Here is a 20,988-nt window from a genome sequence, read left to right as displayed (position 1 = left end):
GGCACGTAGCGGCCATTCTTTGAATCATGTCGCATGAGTCTAAAAGTACGCTGACTAAAGATATCAAGGATATAAAAGCGGATCAAAAGGAAAGATATGAAAAATAGTGATAAAGAAACCAAAAAGAAAGCTTTAAACGTCAAAACTAAACTATCTTTTGATATTGAGCAAACCAAACTATCTACCAGCTCAAACCCAGAATCAGACGAGACTGTTGAGTGCCCAGGATGTGGACAGTCATTTAATGACAATTGGATTCAATTTGGAATATGTTCAGAATTTTGGCATGAGGCCTGTTCAGCATATGAAGGAAGCGGACCTTTCGTTTGCGACCATTGTAAGACTCTTAGCTAGTGCGTACTTTTACCCTAACTCAGTCGTATTTTTAGCCTCCCTGGAGCTCAAGAGTACGCAAATGACACTTTTTCAAAATACTTTTTTTCACAATGATGTTTTTTGTAAAAATAATGGAATATAATTTTATTGTTACGCAATAAATAAAGATCGATATTCACCAAATAGGGTATTGTTATGTCTTTCTTCCTCTAAGTTACAACCCAAAATAAAAGTGCGTACTCTTATCCTCCTTTACCATACTATTTCTTCTCTTGTAATATCTAGACCTATTTTGGTGCCTATTTGTTTAGAATATTGGCGATCATTCTGGCTGTAATTATTTTATTAACTGATGCTAAAATATAGGGATGATTCCAGGAAGTAATAAAATAATATATTTTTTCCCTGTATTTCCATCTTCCATGGGATGTGGCTGGAATATATCAGTGAAGTGATATGAAAATGTTTCGACTTTTTCTTTATTTCTACGCCATTTTTCCTCTTGGTCCCTTTTTTATGGTATTTGTTGTTGCAGATGTTTAATTTTCCTCATGGCCTCCAAGAGGGAGTAATCACTATCGGTTTTTGCTGATAGGCCTGTAAGATATTCTTGTATATTTATTGTTTTTGATAATATGCAATTGTAATTTAATTTTCTTGGTGATTTTATTTAATTTCGTCTTGTTTTCAGATAATTTTTGTCTTCTCCTCCTTGTTCCTCTCTTTCTAGCAATAAATTCCTTCATAACAGTTAGGCAATGCTCTTATTTGGTAGCAGTCAGGGGTAGCATACCAAGCAGTTTCTTAATGTTGTTCTGAAGCTATTTCCTTGTGGCATTTTTATAATTAAGTATTTTCTATGGGAAATAAGCCACAATTTTACTAAAAAATGAATTTATTAACGTTTCGATGCCCAAATCGGGTTTCGAATAAAATACTATTAAAATAAACAAAATTGTTGTTGCTAAGTAAAAAAATCCTTCTAATAATTTATTTAATCTTACTCATTTATATTGGCAATTCAGACGTATATTATACATTGTAAAGTAGAAGACTTTAAAATTATATCGCCAATATTTATGAGTTGCGTTCCTGGGACGACTTTACTAAAAGATAGTTCATTCGATTACATGAAATCAATCCCAACTCAAGAATATCCGTCGCAAAAAAATCATAGCAATTGATCTGTCTTTAAAAAACAACCAAATGCAACGATGACAGTAAAATTCTCGGGTTAGAGATTCCATAGTAAATCACGAGGGAAAACCAGGAAAAAACCACGTGATACTATCCCGACATCGTAAGTATTTGGTCTTACATTTAATTTACCTTCAAAAAACTAATACCAAATTCTGACTTTAATATGTTTAAATTATAAATAATATTAATAATACATAGATATACAATAAGTAATACTAAAATATAAAATTTGTACTAACTCGATATGTTATTGACTTACTAATCGTGGTATTTTCTTTTTATTGACTTCCTCTTTCAGTATGGATAACCACATCCTACTGCATTCTACCGAGGAATTTGCGACACAATTGGATTCATTTAGCATAATTAGAGCCGCTTCTTTGATTTTTCTCTTTTTACTATGTGATTATTTCAGGACTATACTTGAATCTCTCCACTGAACTGTATGTTCATTATCCCATGCGTGTTGACATATTTGAGATCTATCAAATTCTCTATTTTTAATATAAGACTGATGTTCACTTATTCTAACGTTTAATGGTCTTGATGTTTCACCTAAATAAAATTGTTCGCATTCACAAGGTATTTTATAAATGCAATTCTTTGTTCTTTCTTGTTCATTGTTAGGTTTAGTTTTAGATAGAATAGATCTCAATGTGTTTGTTGTTTTGAATGTTGTTGAAATGTTGAATTTATTTCCTACTGTTTTAAGTTTCTCGGATAGTCCTTTTATATATGGTATTGTTATTTTCCTCGTATTATTTCTTGTGAATGTTGTAGGATCCCGTTCTAAGTTGTTCTGTTCCATTCGATCCAATCTTGTCAACTCCTTATTTATAAATGATAAAGGATAATCATTTTTTAATAAAACAGATGTTAACAATTGTTTTTCTTCTAAAAATGAATTTTCGTTAGAACAAGTAATTTTGGCTCTATCATATAAGGATTTAATGATTCCCTTTTAACGTTGATGTGATTTGATTTGTAATTGAGATATCTGTTGGTGTGTGTTGGTTTTCTATACACTTGAGTCTCATATCCAGTATCCCAGTATCCTTCTTTGAGACTAAAACATCGAGGAAAGGCAAAGTGTTATTATATTCCTTTTCCATTGTAAATTTTTTGTCTTTTCTTGATCGTTTATAATATTCAGGAATGTATCCAACAATTCTGATCTGAGGCCATATTGAAAACACATCATCTACATATCTCCACCATACTGTGGGTTTTAAATTTTGTTTAGAAATGATATTAGTTTCGAAATACTCCATAAATATATTAGCCAATAATGGAGATACAGGAGAGCCTATTGCTAGACCAAAATTTTGTTTATAGAATTCATTATTTAGTTGAAAATATGTATTATTAGTACATAATGTCAATAACTACATTATAGCTGATACATTTAGTTTTGTCCTAGTAGTCAATGTATTATCATTTTCTAACTTCGTTTTAATTATGTTTAAAGTTTTATCTAATGGCACATTTGTAAATAAACTGTTTATGTCAACACTTACTAAAATATTATTTGGATTAAATTCAATATTTGTTAATTTGTTTAAAAAATGTTGTGTATTTTTTATAAATGTGTCATTTTTATTTGCAAATCCTTTTATAATATTTAATAAAAATTTTGATAGCTCACTACAAGGAGAATTGATGGTACTATTGATGGGTCTAAGTGGAATATTCGTTTTATGAATTTTCGGTACTCCATAAAAATATGGTGTCTTACTGTAATGAGGTGTCATTAATTTTCTTTGATAGTACGTTAGATCATTTTTAAATTTGAATAAAATTCTATAGATTTTGTTTTCCAGTGTCTTCGTTGGATCCTTCGTTAATTTGGTATAAGGTCCATTTGTAATTAGATCTGTAATTTTGTCCTCATATTGTATTTTATCCATTATCACAGTTGCATTTCCTTTATCTGCTGGTAGGATTGTTATGGAGTCATCATTTTTTAAAGTTTTTAAAGCTTTCATTTCCTCTTTGCTGATGTTCTGTTCAATTTTATTAGATTTTTGTTTATTTTTGTTTATTTTAATAGTATTTTGTATTTTGACAACGAAACCCGATTTGGGCTTCGAAACGTTAATAAATTCATTTTTTAGTAAAATTGTGGCTCATTTCCCATAGAAAATACTTAAGCAGTTTCTTGTACAGCTTTCTGAAGATTTTCTACTGATTGGTGTAAATGTCACTTTCTGTTTTCAATGATATGTTTATGTCAATATTCCTGAAAATGCTCCAGTCTCTTTTGTTACTGTGTAGTGATGGTTGTTTAGTACTGTTTTTTATTTGTGCTTACCATGTCGCAATTATGCTAGAGTTTTCAGAGAGTAGATCGTAACAAGATTCTAATTTTACCAAATTAACATTAATTCCTGCAATAATATAGAATTGGAGTAGATCAGGTATTTTTGCATTGTCGGTAGGTCAGTAAGTTGGTTCCTTTGTGGTGAAATAATTTGCATCGGTCGAGTTTATACCTTCAAGAAGTTATTTGTCTTTTTGTGGTAATAATTATGGATGGTATGCTTAGAATTAAAATCTCCTCCTGCTGTAAAATGTATTTCCTGATGTTTTAAAGAAATTTCCAAATTGTTCTCTTTTGTTATTGTGCTTTGGCGAGCAGTATATTTAACGAATGCTGTTTTTTACTTTTTAAGGAATATTTGACATTTTTGGAATGTAGTACAAAATAACAAAACAAAAACTGTTAAAAATAAACTTTATTGTTATAATAAATTAAAAAATAAAAGTTACGTATACAAATTAAAAAATAGTGTAAAAGTTAAAAAAAATAAATAAATTACTTTCCAAGGATAATTTTGCGACCAGCACCCATGTTCTGTCCGGCTTGGGAAGCTCCTTTGTTTTGACCAGCTTGGAGCCCAATCATAGTCTCACCAGCTTTAAGTTGTTCTTCAGTGAATTCTCTCTTGTTTTCGTCAGCGGGTTTGGGTCCAAGGTAAGGTCCTTTCCATTCAGGGTGCTTGTAGGTCTGTCTGCCAATAGCAAAGAGGGTATTGGTTACTTGGGCGATGTCTTTCTTTTCCCAGAGGTCGACGGTTTGGAAAACATCAATATCAGCTACACCGTAGGCTTTGATTGCGGCTTGGAAGCTGAAAAAAGAATAAAACGTTAAATAAACGAATTAAACGTTGAAAGACATAAAATAAATAAGTCAAAATATAAGTGGTAAAGTAAGGGTAAAAAATATTTTTAAAGTTATTTATTTTTCTCACAGGTAACTGAAGGTAACCCTTCAGGCGTTGTTCATAGATTTAAAAAAAAAGTATGATAGGATAAGAAGAAAGAAATGTATAAATCACTGAGCTGCTTTAGCATACCCGCAAAACTGGTTAGGTTAGTAAGAATATCTCTGAATAGCACAAGAGATCATGTAGTATTGAGAGAATTCTCATCGGATGAGTTTGAGGTGAACAGAGGTCTTAGGCAAGGAAATCCATTATCCAAAGTACTTTTTAATTCAGAAACATTTATATTGGAAACAATAATCAGAAATAGCCGAGTTAAAGTGGCGGCTGGTGATTTTTACAATAGGCGAGGCTATACCTAACTGTAAAATATCTGGACAAATTTGCACAAGCAAAAAAATCCGCCAAAAAAATCTAATTTAGGGCCCCATTTTTTTGACCATTTTTTATTTACATTTTATAATATTACCATAATTCATAATTTCATAATATCATATCATTTTAAAAATAGTTAGTCAAATTGTGAAAGTGTAGGTATTACCAAAGTTTGTGTCGTTTATTTTTTAAGAATTATATCTCTGTAAGTAGATATGCATATCAAAATATATACAGATTTGAAGATTTGAAAAGCGGCCTACTGCGAATCCAAAAACACGGTAAATTACCAATATTTTGCTTTGCATTACAAATATCGGAAAAAGTTATTTGAACAAGTTGTTCCAAATATTATTCTAACCCCAAATACCAAATATCATCACAAATTTCGCACTTTTAGTTTTTTCATTATTTGTAGTCAGGATCCTAAAATTGCAGAGGAGGCTGCTAGCTGATCAGCCGCCCTTCTCCAATCTCCGGGAAGCATGTGCGTTAAACTATAATGCAGCTCTAAGGAGACCGGGTCTCCGTAAACGCTGCTGGACTGCGCGGAGCATTAGCAAGTGAGATTTTCTGGCCAGCAGCCTCCGCTCCAGTTTTAGGATCCTGACTACAAATAATGAAAAAATTAAAAGTGCGAATTTTGTGATGAAATTTGGTATGTGGGGTTAGAACATTATTTGGAACAACTTGTTCAAATAACTTTTTCCGATATCTCTAATGAGAAGCAAAATAGCAAAGTAAACAAAACACTGTAGCATGTGTAAAACATTTATGGGGAGGCTAAGCCTCCTTTGCCTCCTCTGCCCAGCCGCCACTGCCGAGTTAAAATAAACAGATCAATTTTCAACAGTGAACATCAATATCTGGCCTTCGCTGATGATTTTACTCTTCTAACGAAAACAAGAAAATAATTAAGAAATATTATAAAAAGATTAGAAAGAGAGGTAAAATTTTAATCTGTTTGTACATTGTCCAAGGGTGTGTTTTGTGTTATGTTTTAATTTCCGCCATGATTTTCCTCAACGGAAACAAATGTTACGACATTCTAGGATACCTTCCTGATTTGCCGAAACGCCCTGATGATGCTCTAGGAGTGAAAATATACTTGGATAAGATTTAACGAACTCAGTGCTCGAGATATGCCTTTTTTTAGAGCCTTTCTTCTATTCGAATTGTCGAATAAAGTTCTCTCCCGTTTCTCGCCATTCATCCCTGTTGTGAGGTGTTTCCACATTGGTCCTGCGCATTGGCGGCTCGTGGTAATTTAAGGAGGGTGTTCAATTAAAGAATGTAATTATACAAACGGTGAATAAGCGCCGCAGGCGAAAAATTTTTGGGGCCTCGCCAAAATATGTTCTGTAAAATGAAACCTATCTTTGACCAGATTAGTCAGGATATCACACACTTTTTTTGTTTTGTGCAGAATATGATATCTACTGAATGATGGCGCTTCTTCGGTGGTGAAGATGGACGCAGAAGTTACGAAAATTGAAATGGCTTTGTCAAAACTGTTTAAATATTCGTTTATTTTAACGGCATCCAAATTATAGTTTTATTCTTTGAAAACACTAAACATGGAAAACAAAATAAAGAAGGTAGTTTATCACACCCGCATAATCACGAAGTTTTTCTGTATTGTTCAACTTTAAAACAATGTTTAAACTTTTTTCCGTTCTTTTTATAAGAAGTCGATTTTCAAAACTATTTGCATTTTCTTTTATAAACTTCACTGAATAAGGCTCAATCCTAAAAAAAGTACCTACCAATATTGTATTTAATAAATTCCCACAATAGAAAATGCCAAACTGTGAATCGAAACGCTCCGCCCCGGTCTCTGTGTGCAGTGCACAAATCCTCGATGTTTTAAGATAGGAGAATCGCTGGTTGACGGATTTAAGAGCTCTCGTTCTTCTATAGGGTTACTGTATAGTGGCTGGGTTCAATTTGAATTCTGCACTTACCACGTGCATCTAGCAAAGGGGTGTTGTGCAAATAAATTATGTGATTAATAAATACAGTTATATTTTAATGATATTATGATATTTATGAGATTTAAGAAAAAATATTTTAATGATATTTATGAGATTTTTAAAAATATGTATTTTAATGAAATTTGATTGAGTGTTCACTGCACAAGTGAACCAATGGAGAAACCGCCCCTGGTCCTGCGACTCTTTTGATGTCGTTCCAGCGCATTTGAGGTCTTCCTCTTGGTCTCTTAGCGTCGTACGGCCATCAGTTTCCAACTTCTTTGGAAGTTGAAAGACGTTCGTTGTGTCCAGCCCATTTCCATTTTAATTTAGCTGTTTGTTCCACTGCGTCCCTTACTTTTGTTTTGTTTCGCTTTGCTTCGTTTGTTTGCCGATCTATGAGTGAGATACCAAGCATATGTCGTTCCATGGCTCATTTAGTTTTTTAAATCTTGTCCATGTTCATTATCTTGTCCAGATCTGCCTTATATTTTTATAAATTGCAAAATATTTTGATTTAGAAATAAACCAGAAAAAGTCAAAGCCACCCTACTTGATATAAGTTTTGTAATATACCAGTATTATATTAATTGTAGTTTAGCCCTAGGCCTTTAAGGCCTGTTCAGCTTTATAAATAAATATTTTCTCACATTGCATTTAATAATATATGAAGTGAAAAACAAAACCTGAATTGGGATGGTGTATTTTGTAACATAGATTTTATCAATTTTTCATCAGGTGTATTTATGAAAAATGAAATGTTTCCAATAACTAACGAGTTCAACTTCACAAATATATATCTTGGATTATTTATTAAATAATTAATATCTGTCCGCTTTAAAAATAAATTTGAAAACATTCACACCTCTGAAAAATGCTAAGAATCAAGGGTATAATATTACGTTGCTCAAAGCTTTTCAAAATAGTCGTGGTTAAATAAATCAACTAAAAATACCGATGAACAGCACCGAAAAATTTCAATATTTTGTTAAGGCGTACATTTAATTTTAGATTACACGCGAACAAAATCCAGAAGAATCTTATTTGTTAAGTGCGCGTGAATGCTGAGTCCAAAATAGATTTTTCTCGAATAGTGGAAATTTAAATTTTCCGAATGATTACTTACAAAAATAAAGGAGTTTAGTTAAACTATGTTATTGCATTTTCGACAGAAATAGAAACTTGTTTATTATTTCGTTTTTAATTCGTTTTTTATTGATTGCATTTATAAATTTTAATGTACTTATGTTGACGTTTCCAGTATTATTATAAAACATTTTGGTGCAGGTTAAATATTTTTTGTTCATGCATTTCACTTTATGTTAACCGATTTTGTCTAATTCCACCACTTAAAAAAAAGAAAAAATAGTCTTCACAGATATAGACGCTGGCAATAATCATAATATTATTAGCTAGCTCTAAACATGTAATATAAACGAACTGCATTCGACTTGCTGTGGCATACTGAAAGACAAAAACGTCTGTTGCTTTCATTGACCTATCAGCTGCATACGATACCGTCTGAAGTCAAGGACTCATCTACAATCTACTTAGTACCATTCCATGCCAAAAAATAACTAATATCATTGATATCATACCCACGAACAGACTCTTTTAAGTTATGATGGGAAATTTAAAAAGTGTCCAAATGAAGCATAGTAATGGACTGCCGCAGCGATCTGTCCTGACACCCGTATTGAGTAATTTATATATCGCAAACCTCCCTAGCATAACTTCGCTCAAATTTGACTACGCTGACGGCTGGATTATTCCATCAAGGTATAATAGCATTATATTACAGAAACAATACTCACGGATGATCTTGCCTTAATGCAACGAAAACGGAAGTGCCTACGCCAATAAAATGCTCTCCATGAACTTTAAAAACAGACTACTAACTCACAACTTAACACCAAAATATCTAAGAATAACTCTTGACAAAACCTTCAGTTTTAAAGAACAATGGTAGAGCGACTCACCACAGGAAATGCACCAAATTGTCTATATCGATCAATAACTGCCAGGCTTTGAACTGCCCCGTAATACATGAACAAGGCTAAACAGAGTTTTAGATGTACTAGTTTACATAGGAGACGAAAAGCCCTTATTCCAGAATGTGAGTGTGCTTGGCAACTACAGACTGGTCGTCACATTGTTGAAGAATGCCCCTGAAGGTGATTCCGTGGAGTTTTTAATGAGTTCCTAAATGCTACCAAAAATGAATTACATTACTTTGATACATTAGATGTTCTTTTGTAATATACCATTTTCCCTTCCGTCAGCTAGAACTTCCATTTTTCACGATCTTACCAGTCTCCGTCTTCCGATCGTTGCCTTGACATGGCTTTGTCATTTCTCCATGTTCTTCTCGGTCGTCTTCTCCCTTTTGTTCGTCTCGGACTCCAATCTGCAACCTTGTTTATCCATGTATTTTCTGCTCTACGTACGTGGTCGTACCATTTTAGTCTGCTTTTATCTGTACAGGGCAGCTTTTTCCACTTTCGTTCTTCTCTTTATCTCTTCATTTGATATTCTGTCTCTTCTAGTTAGGCCATAGTATCATCTCCAGTATTCCATTCCGGTCGTCAGAATGATTCATTGGTTTTTTTGTTTATGATTCAAATTTCTGCTGCATATTATGTCATGATACTTTCTTTGATGTTTTGATTACATTTTTACATTTCGATCAATTTCTGTTTATTTCCTGCATCGTACTAACTGATCCATCTTCCTAGCTCTGCGTGGCGTGTCTTTATTGTTATTTCTTCCCTAAAAACTGTTATAAATATTTATTTCGTAGTACTTTTCGTATGTTTATCTCTTATTTCATTTCATCGTCTTTGGTCATGGTCAAAGTCTCACTTGTCTTTTGATCTACGGGTTGTATTGTCCTTTCGAGTTTTGTTGCTTTACATACATCATTTATCTTCAGTAATCGCGTTACTGTTCCTGTTGCTAGACACTCACAGATCCTTTTTGAGCCATAATTTTATATAAGTTCTTCTAAATGCTTAAACTAATTTATCTTTTCACACGCTTCTTCTTCTTTTTGTGTAGACGTGACTCTCTCTGTTTTTCAATGTGTCTCCAGTAAGTTGTCATTCCATCGTTTTCGTAGCCTTTCCACTGTTCGTTTTCCTATTGGGGAATGGGGAACCATCTCTTGCCGTCCTTACTACTCTATTTGTTGTCATTCGTCTTATGTGGTCGTTCTATTCTACTCTTCTGTTTTTCGCCCAGTGATTAATGTTATCCACCCTGCATGTGGTCTTTTCACATTTCTATTGTTTATTTTCGGTTGATTTTCCAGAAAATTTTGTGAATTTGTTTTCTTTAATCACATCTACATTCCCCTTCTTGCACTTTGAATAATTGTTTTCATTTAAACTTAAACTATATATTTTTTCTCTTTTCAAAATTAATATAAATTTAATATCTTTTTGGTTGTTTGTGATAGAAAAAATTTGATAATTCGGACCTATTCACTGTTTTACTTCGAACTGTATTCACTGTATCGAACGTGATGATACCACATTTGGTAATTGAAAAATTAAAACAAAAATTGAAGAAAAAGATCTTCTGTGTAAAAGGTATATTAGTTTGAAAACCCCAATACAGGGCTACATTATAATAGAGAACGCTTTCGCTCTAAAGAGAGCATCATCAGTGTTCTAAGCAAGCTTTACATGCTAATCCACCAAAAATACATGGGTTAAAACCCTTAAAATGCCGACCAGAGGTCTTATATTGGAATATTATTTATTAAACCCTGGCGATGGGTGAAATTTAAAAGGTATACCTCAAGGCACTATATGACTATACCACAAGCATGTGGGTGGTGGAGTTGATTTCTCTGTCTTCTCAAAGAGAAAGGTGGGGGCCAACTTGTGAAAAGTGAAAGTGAACTTATGAAAGCCAGTTCGCTTTCACCTTTCTCTTTGTGAAGACAGAGAAATCAACTCAACCACACACATGCTTTTGGTATGGTCATAAATAAGGTGCCTTGAGGTATACCTTTTAAATTTCACCCATCGCCAGGGTTTACTAAATAATATGCCAATGTAAGACCTTTGGTCGGCATTTTAAGGGTTTTAACCCATGTATTTTTGGTGGCTTAGCACGTAGAGCTTGCTTATAACACTGATGATTAGGGAGCGGATTTTATGCTAAATGCATATTGCATGCATATTTCGCATATTTGAGCACTTTACTAAATTTTGCATATTTTTAAAGAAACATGCATATTTTGTGCATATTTAAAAACATTAGGTCAAAAAAAAAATTTAATTTTTTAATTCGACACAAAATATTTCCCCGCACATGCTGTCGTATCTATTAATTCGAGAACTACCTGAAGAGAGACGGTTCATTCACTGCCTTTTCATTTTTTCTTAGAAAATACCCGATCTTTAGACAAAGTGCTTATAGTGCTTATAGAACGCCGTTATAAAATTATTGTACGATGTTAAAATGATGAAGGATGGTTGACCGGGAAATCCGAATTTTATTTACTCTTATTATATTTAGTACAATTTGTATCCCAATTTAGTAGGTACCTATAATTCTGGTGATTCTTTTAAATCCCCTATTGTTAAGAGAATTTACACATTTAACCATAGATTTACGATTTTCTAACGGAAATTGAAATATTCATGCTTTAGATCAGATCCGGTCTTTAAACGGTTTTAAAACTTTGGTGGACATAATGCGAAATTTTTAATGGAAATTTTCAAATGGATTTTGGTGCAGAATTTTCGTCTTTAACAAGTTATTTTAATGCGCCCCAATTACTTCTGTTGATATTGAAAGGAGTTTTTCAAGTTATAAAAATATTTTATCTGATAAGAAAATGTTTCCTCCTGAAAAATTTGAAAAACACATTGTAGTGAATTATAATCGAAGATATATATAGTGATATTGTTGTTTTATTTTAAATAGGTAACTATTGGTATCAGTTTTTGTAAAAAATGTGAATAAATTGCATTGTATAAAAAATAACGATTTTATTTGAAAGATAATAAATAAGATTGCCGCCCCCCTGTAAAAGAACCCCCTAGAATAGAATAGAACAGAAAATTTGTGCTTTCTCGAAATGCGCATTTTTTGAATTTTTGTGCATATATATCGCATATTTCATCAAAATTGATCGCATATAAATCCGCTCCCTATGATGATGCTCTCTTTAGAGCGAAAACGTTCTGTATTTTAATGTAGCCCTTTATTGGGTGTTTCGAACTAATATACCTTTTACACAGAAGATCTTTTTCTTTAATTTTACATTTCATTGTATTTTCACATAGAATATAAGACCTAATCAAAGGTAAAAAAGGACCTGATCCTAGGCCAATTCGATCGATAATATTTTTTGGTTTTTTGCGAAAGAAAAAATTTAAGGCTTTGGATATATTAACTTTTCTACTTATTTCGGTCTTAATGATACGATATTTTATTGTATTTTTCAGAAAAAATATAAAACACCTAATCAAAGGTAAAAAAGCACTTGATCCTAGGTTCCTATTGAAATAGAAAATACCAATAAATTTTAACTAATCATATTTGATTGCGCAGATGAAAATTCAAATAAAGTTATATTTAGATATATTTTATTTATTTTAGAATAAATAAACTTTTTAATTACTGTAAGGTCTCTTTTTAGCTTGAAGGCGATAGTAAAACTTTGAATTATAAATATGTTAAACTTTTGCTGAAAACATGGAATGAATCAGAAAATATATTTTTAGAATTTAATAATAAACGTAAAGTTAAAGTTATAGTGCACATAAATATTTACTTTAGATTTTTAGAAGTATTTTTAGACAACAAAATTAATTCTTCTGCGTAGAAGAATATTAGAGAATATGATAATAATGCCTTTGCTTCAGTGATTTTCCCAAATTTGTATATTTTAAGATTATCCTATAAAGCTATCATTTTCTTTAAAAATGAATATGTACCTTATATAAATTTGCAACGCTTAGAAAGGGAAACCGGGGTACTTGCACTCTATATTTTATGTACGACCAACTATATTTATATTCTTTGTTATTTCCTGACCGTGAATTTTAAATATAAACTTCTTTTAATTCCTGGTTTTGTCGGTCTGTTATAAATAAAATACTTCATTGTTACGTAAACGTTTCGGCACTCTTCGCCATTTTCAATAAGCACTCCAATTATAGGTATAAACATTAATTAATACAATTTATGTTTATGTCTGCACTTTTTGCTAGTTTGCGATGAAATTCATAAATGATATTTTACATTATCGCCACATGACAGACACTTGAAAACTACCACTGAACCTATTTAAATATGACCATGAACCACTCGTAGTTTTCAAGTAACCGATGCGATGTGTGACTTTAGGTTAAAATATATCACTTTTGCATTCCATTTCAAACTAGCAAATAGTGTAGACATAAATGTAAATTTTATTAAGTAATGTTTATACAGTGACGACGTTTGAGATGGAATAACCTCAATTTCTCGAGAATGGGTGACTCTCGAGATAAATCCCTAAACAGGTCGATTTTTATTTTTAAATTATAATTTTTTGGCGTATATACCATACTAAATAGTGACATCATTCATCTGGGTGTGATGATGATATCGATGATTTTTTTTTAAATGAGAATAGGGGTCGTGTGATAATTCATTCGAAAAGCTATTCAATTCTTTATCCACTAATATAAAGATTAGTATAATTATTATTTATACAGCGTGCTCAAAAACAAATTTGAATTAAATTATCTATAATATAGCTCAACAGGCCTTAAAGGCTTGGAATTTCTCCACGGTTTTTCTCCATTTTCTCCTGTCTATGGCGGCAGTTCTCCAATTATATGAATTAAATAAATTGAGACAAAAAGAAGAATGTATGTAATTTATTTAATGCAAAATACATTTTACTGCTGTCAGAAAACAAAGAAATGTTAATTTGAAAAATAAATATTGCTTTTCACTTAAATTACATGTTCAAAGAGGCAGGTACGTGGCAGCTTTAATATTGAATTTAAGCGAAAAACAATATTTATTTACCAAATAAACATTTCTTCCTGTTTTTGGACAATTAATTTATTTAAAAAAATAATTTTTTGGGCACCTTGTATAAATAATTATGCTAATCTTTATATTAGTGGATAGAGAATTAAATAACGTTTCGAATGAGCTTTCACACGACCCCTCTTCTCATTTAAAAAAATCATCAATTAGGTCATCACGCCCAGATGGATGACGTTACTAGTAGATATGATATACATGACAAAAAATTATAATTTAAAAATAAAAATCGACCTGTTTCAGGATTTATTTGCAGTGTCGCCCATTCTAGAGAAAACATTTTATTCCAACTCAAACGTCCTCACTGTGTAATTATAGCGCTAATTGAAAATGGCGAAGAAACGTTTGCATACGAGTTTGATTTATATGGTAAAATGTATTGGCTATATCCGTTCATATCTGATAGCTACTGAATGATCTGTGACGACTTACTTGTTGATGTTTTCCATCATTTTGAATTGTCCACCAGATGTGTTGATTTTGGCGACTGATCCTGGAGCCAATTTGTTGATGAGTTGGCAGAGGACAGTTCCGTCACGGATAACATCTTCGTAGGCTTCACCTGGAGGGAATTTGGCGCCAAGGATAGTCTCGATCCATGCTTGAGCTTCTTTGTCTTGTTGGGGATCGCGTTTAGCGGCGAGCTGAAAGAAGGTTTACATTAATTATAATAGATATATTTATAATTAATGGAAAGGCCGATATGTTTTTGTACACACTTCTGACAAGTGAAAGAATGAGAAAGAGAAGTATTTTTTAAGCGTGTAAAGTTTTTTTTAATTCCTAGCTAAGACTTTAAAGAAACTTTACACACTTAAAAAAGTTCCCATTATGTCAGACATATAATAGACCATAAAACTGTAACTAAATTATTTAATCATTTAAATTAAGTTTTTTATTTATTACAATTTCACCAACAAACAAATAGTGTAGAATAGGGAAAAAGAACTATGTACATAATTTGAAAAAAAAACATACTACTACAAAACAAAAACAAATAATGGCGAACAATGAGTTAAAAACCTAGCTCAAAAGTTGCATAAAACCGCTTCAATTCAGCCTAAATATTGATTGACCGAGACATCCAAGATGCAACGATCAGTCTGAAGTCTTCAACTTATAAGTTCATTAGGTTGTGCTCACTACGGAGAGCAATGGATTGTATCCTCGCTCCGACCCTTGCTCCCTGGTATTTACATTCGTTATATTCATGAATTCTCGCATTTAAAATATTGTATTTATTTTAGATAGCGATCGATAATATAGTTTCGATCGCTATGTAAAATAAATACATTATTTTAAATGCGAGAATTCACGAATATAAATACCAGGGAGCAAGGGTCGGAGCGAGGATACAATCCATAGTGAGCACCGTAGCTCGTGCTCCGTAGTGAGCACACCCTAAGAGAATTGAATTGAAAACTGTTGTGGTTGCCAGAGCATATTGATAAAGGGGCGTTGACAGTATTACTAAAGAGTAAGTACTATTCCATTCAGACCAGAGCCATTCTGCAACTACATAGTACAATATCAGAAAATGGAAAAAAAAGCAACTTGTTTTAGCATACTAGGAAAATGTTTCAAACCAAAGTTAAACAAAAAGGTAATAAGAACTTTGTGCTTACTACGCTCTAAAAATACTCTTTCAGACTCAAAGCAATCACAGGTGAACAACCATCGTTACAAATAGACTAAGTACAAAATATCTATCCGAAACGGATATATGTATATACACACAAAAGAAGATCTTTAACAGGATACAAAACACAAACATACGTAATATACGTATAGGCCAGGGTAATAAGACAAAAATATACCCTGTTCGTGACACTTCAGCAGCCAGGGCGGGTACTGAAGCGTTTTTTCGACAGGTAATACCTATAGGAACAAATTGTAACTATTTCCTCCGTAGGATCTGGCGGCTATTTTTATTTATAAACAATTACCTGTCAAAAAATGGCATTTTCCCCTTTTTTTAAATCAACGGAAAGCAGTGAAACTTACGATTTGTTTAGTACAAATATCTTCGAGATTATGGAAAGAGCTTTAAAATGACATATTGTAAAGATTGATATACTCATTTATTGTTAATATAATTGCGAAAACAGGTCGGAACTGCAAAAAAAATTATTTTCGCGATAACTATTGTAAAAATTAGTGTACAGCTTTGAAATTTTTGTCAAATGAGGGTCCTTTGGTGCTTAATATGTGATAAATATTTCCAAGCGATACATTCAATTGTTTAAATTTTATTCAAATTGTTTATCCCAGACAGCATTATTTTTGCAATAACATAAGTCAGAAAAAATGACGTTAGGACCATTCCACAGGTGTCAAATGAAAGAGCATGAGTTACACTTTCAACATGGTTTAAAAAAGTGAATAAAAAATGAATTTATTAGTAATAAATAATTATGCAAACGTATCGTCAATTTTCCTTTATAAACTTTTTGAATAACTTTTTTTTAAAAAAAAAATAACTTTTTTACCCTTTTTTAAGTGTACAACTACCGAGCAATGTTATTTATATCATAATTGATCAAAAATTGTAATAAATATATATAATTTCTTATATAACAAAATAAAAGTTTATAAGGAAAGATTTACGATAGTTCTGCATAATTATTTATTACTAATAAATGCATTTTTTATTCACTTTTTTTAAACTAAGTTGAAAATATAGCTCATGTTCTTTCATTTGACACCTGTGGAATGGTTCTGACGTCATTTTTTTCTGACTTATGTTATTGCAAAAAAAAATGCTCTCTGGGATAAGCAATTTGAATAAAATTTAAACAATTGAATGAATCGCTTTGAAATTTTTATCACATATTAAGCACAAAAGAACCCTTATTTGACAAAAATTTCAGAGCTGCACACTAATTTTTACAACAGTTATTGCGAAAATATTTTTTTTTGCAATTCCGACCTTTTTTCGCAATTATATTAACAATAAATGAGTATATCAAACTTTGTAAAAAGTCATTTTAAGGCTTTTTCCATAATCTCGAAGATATTTGTACTAAAAAAACCACAAGACTCCCTGTTTTCTATTGATTGGAAAAAAAAAGTGAAAAGTGTCATTTTTTGACACTTAATTGTTTATAAATAAAATTGGCCGCCAGATCCAACGCAGGAAATAGTAGTTACAATTTGCTCTTATAGGTATTACCTGTCGAAAAAACGCTTCAGTACCCTGGCTGTTCAAGTGTCATGTAAAAAACCTTATTACCCTGGACTAGTATGCCTCTAACTTAAATGATAGGAAACCTTGAACACTAAACAGAATTAGAGAGTGTCGACACCTTTATTTGTCTAGGACTGTTACTGACTCGACGAGTTTGCGAAAAAATTAAAGAATCGTGCCTGCTAATATGGATTACTATAGTGTGAAAAGAATTACCTTAAAATTTTTCACAAAAAGTTAACTGAGGCCGTACAGAATACTTCTAAAGCCAGTGTTACCATATAGGACAGAGATGTAGACATTGACACAGAACGACCATGGTCTGGATAAGGGTTTGACTGAAAAATTCTAGAACGCACATATGGAGTAGTAAAAAAGGAGGTTTCAGAAAGAATTGAAAGAAAGAATAAAAAAAGTTGTGACATGTACGATGGTAACACGTTTAAAACGGAAAGGGCATGTTTCAGCCGAGAGAAATTCAGCAATCAGAAATGCCTTCAATACAAGAAAGAAAGAAGGACGAAATTATTTTCCAGAAAAGTCGAGGATTACCCTATCTTTCTAAGGTTTTGTCTATTATAGTCCATAAAGATAAGTTTTTTCTCGTGACACAGCCTGTTGGTGACACAACCCCCTCCAGGTAGAAAACAAATTTTTTGAGTAGTATGGACATCTATATTAATAACCTTTATGTTTCGTGCAGCCGATTTTGACGATATACATAGTTATAAACAAATGAAGATCAAAAAACGGTAAATTTTTGCTTTTTTCGTCTATAACCAAAAAGTTAAGCATTTTAAACAAATTTGAGAGTAAGCAACTCATAAATCGTCTAGAAAATTTCAATATGGAGTTCGCTGAATATGTCTATCCTTATTGGTTGCTTAGGAAATTGCAAAATAAATAATAAATTTTGAGTTTTTGTAAATATGTAAAAATTAACTTAAAACCTTCTTATTACACGAATTTCTGAGACTTGTGGTGCTTAAATTATATTTTAAATTTCGAAGCAATTGATCAAGTAGTTTAAAAGTTCTTTAATTTGTTTATCCCAAATTCATTTTTTTGCAACACTATGAGTCAGAAAATTATGAGGTTACAGTAAGACTTCTGACAGTTTATGGAAGAAGAAAATTTATACTATTGACTTAATTAAAAAAAAATGACAAAAAGTAATTTTAAACAGTGTAAAATTATTTTGCAAAAACACGTCGATTTTTTGCTTACTTTTAAACAATTAGAATAACTTTTTAACCGTTACCCGTAGAAAAATTATTTTTTCAGATTTGGAAAGACTGAATTTTTATACACATTTAGAAAGAAAACAATTGTCCTAGGACAATTAGGGACGAAGTTAGCCCCCCCTTTTTTAATTCACATGTTTTTGCAAAATAATTATTCTGCAGTATTTAGAATTATTTGTTGTCATTTTTTTTTAATTAAATTAATAGTATAATTTTTCTTCTTTTATAAACTATCCAAAGTATTAGTGTAACTTCACCATTTTCTGACTTATAGCGTTGTAAAAAAAAATTAATTTGGGATAAACAAATTAAATGACTTTTAAACTATTTGACCAACTCCTTTAAAAATTTAAAATATAATTTAATCACCACAAGTCCTAGCAATTCGTTTAATAAGAACGTTCTAAGTTAATTTTTACATAAGTTATGAATATTTATATAAATTCAAAATTTATGAATTATTTTGCAATTTTCTAAGCAACCAAGAAGGATAGACATAGTCAGCGAAAGCCATATTGAAATTTTTTATACGATATATAAGTTTCACATTCTCAGATTTGTTTAAAATACTTAACTTTTTGGCTATAGACGAAAAAAGCGAAAATTTACGGTTTTTATTTTAATTTGTTTATAACTATGTATATAAAGGTTATTATACATATTATTAAACATATAGGTTATTATTATAGATGTCCATACTACTCAAAAAATTTGGTTTCGGCCTGGAGGGGATGTGTCACCAACAGGATATTTTTTTTCCTTATTTCTCTGAACTATTAATAGACTATAACACTATTGATAATAATGATGAACGTACACAACGCCAAAGGGTTTGCAATATACTTGACATGAGTGGAAACTAATCTGTCAATAATGAATAAATAAGAATTAGATCTATTATAAAAAAAATAGGTTATTTGATAGAAATACTAAAAAGCATAAAATAAACCTTAAACAAGAAGAGTTTAGTATTGGAAAAGTGCCTAACAGACCATCTAAATCCCAATAAATAGTTTATACTAGAAGTAATACGTTATCTTACAGAACTTATGTGGTCATAAAAGCATGTAAAATAAAAAAAAATAAAAAAAAAAAAGTTTGTAACTATGTTGAAGGCAACCAGTAGACACAAAAACATTAACATTGTTTATGGGAATTAAATGTTTTATAAGGTCAGTTATTTAGTTTAAGAAATTAGGAAATTAGTGTACAGTATAAAAATAATTACCAAAAAACGTACACAAAAAACAGTTAAAATGCTTCTAGAAAACGATTACAACAGTATTCCAGTTAAGACAACTTATACAAAAAATAGCATCTTCTTAACAAACTAAAGCTTAAAGCACTCCAAACTTCTTAACTTGGAAGTCACCAAAAAAGAAGCGGGAAAATAGAGTTGAAGGAAAAAACGAAAATGTTTAAAGTTTGAGAACCTCCGGTTTTCAATATCTACACAATAACACAAATTTAAGAAGTTTATTAAATAAAAACCAAAAACAAAAGCAAAGAAAAATAAAAATATTGTAATGATTCGTGAAGGAATATTTAAAAAAATATAATTTTTTATTTCATAAAACAGCACTTTAGAGCAAATTTTATTAGAAATTTTTTATTAAAACGTCATCTTTTATAAAAAATCACTCTATAAAATTTATTAGTTTTTAAAAAAGCACTATATAATAATCAATAAATTGATTAAAAATAATAAAAGACTTACTTTGTTACGGACTTGACGTTCCAGAGACATTTTTGTTAGATATTTTGAATTCACTGGTGTTGAAAATTTTCCAACTTTCAAAGAACTGGATAAATGTTTGAGGTGCGGGCTTTTTATATCGGCTATCCTTTTTCCACACGTGTCCCACTCAAACAGGCGTCGTCGTTCGTCACCGTCGTCTCAAAACGCTGCGTCTCTCGGATCTCCCTATATTTAGAAAATTATTCACTTTATTGGGAGTATTTTACTGGATAAGTTGTTATTAAACATCCAAGAACGCCATGACGTGGCAAGAAATCGACTGAAATTAAGAAATCCACTATTTTTAGCTAAATTCATTATTGAGAAAATATTTTAGGCACGTAGGTGTGTAAAATAAGTATTTTCGAAACGATTTTTAATTATCTTTTATGACACCTAGGTATATTATAAAAATAAGAATCTTATAATAATAGGAATCAGGGTTTACAGAGTATCTTTTAAATCGTAATATTGCAATATTTTCACACCTTGAATCCGAAAATCGAAATAAAAATAAAAACAAAACAGACGCTTGCTTTATATTCCTCTTCCTTTTTGCGCATGCCTTCATCTTTTTGGTTTCCAAGGGTGTTTAATTTTATTCAAGGGTGTTGTGGTAGTCGTAAGCCATTATCTGTATGTGGTCAAAATA

General features: G+C 31.4%; 1 protein-coding gene across 1 annotated transcript; it reads right to left on the bottom strand.

The window, feature by feature from the left end:
* Positions 1–4,253: 4,253 nt before the first annotated feature.
* Positions 4,254–20,595, bottom strand: LOC114330882 (muscle-specific protein 20). The gene is made up of 3 exons (XM_028280307.2): positions 20,316–20,595; positions 14,600–14,811; positions 4,254–4,664 (listed from the first exon to the last, which is right to left on the bottom strand). The coding sequence occupies exons 1-3, from the start codon at positions 20,343–20,345 to the stop codon at positions 4,352–4,354; spliced, it is 555 nt and encodes a 184-aa protein (XP_028136108.1). The 5' UTR covers positions 20,346–20,595; the 3' UTR covers positions 4,254–4,351.
* Positions 20,596–20,988: the final 393 nt, after the last annotated feature.

This window comes from Diabrotica virgifera, chromosome 5 (assembly GCF_917563875.1).
Source record: "Diabrotica virgifera virgifera chromosome 5, PGI_DIABVI_V3a".
Lineage (NCBI taxonomy): Eukaryota > Metazoa > Arthropoda > Insecta > Coleoptera > Chrysomelidae > Diabrotica > Diabrotica virgifera.
The sequence above is the reverse complement of the archived record's forward strand: the minus strand, read 5'-3'. Positions and strand labels throughout refer to the sequence as shown.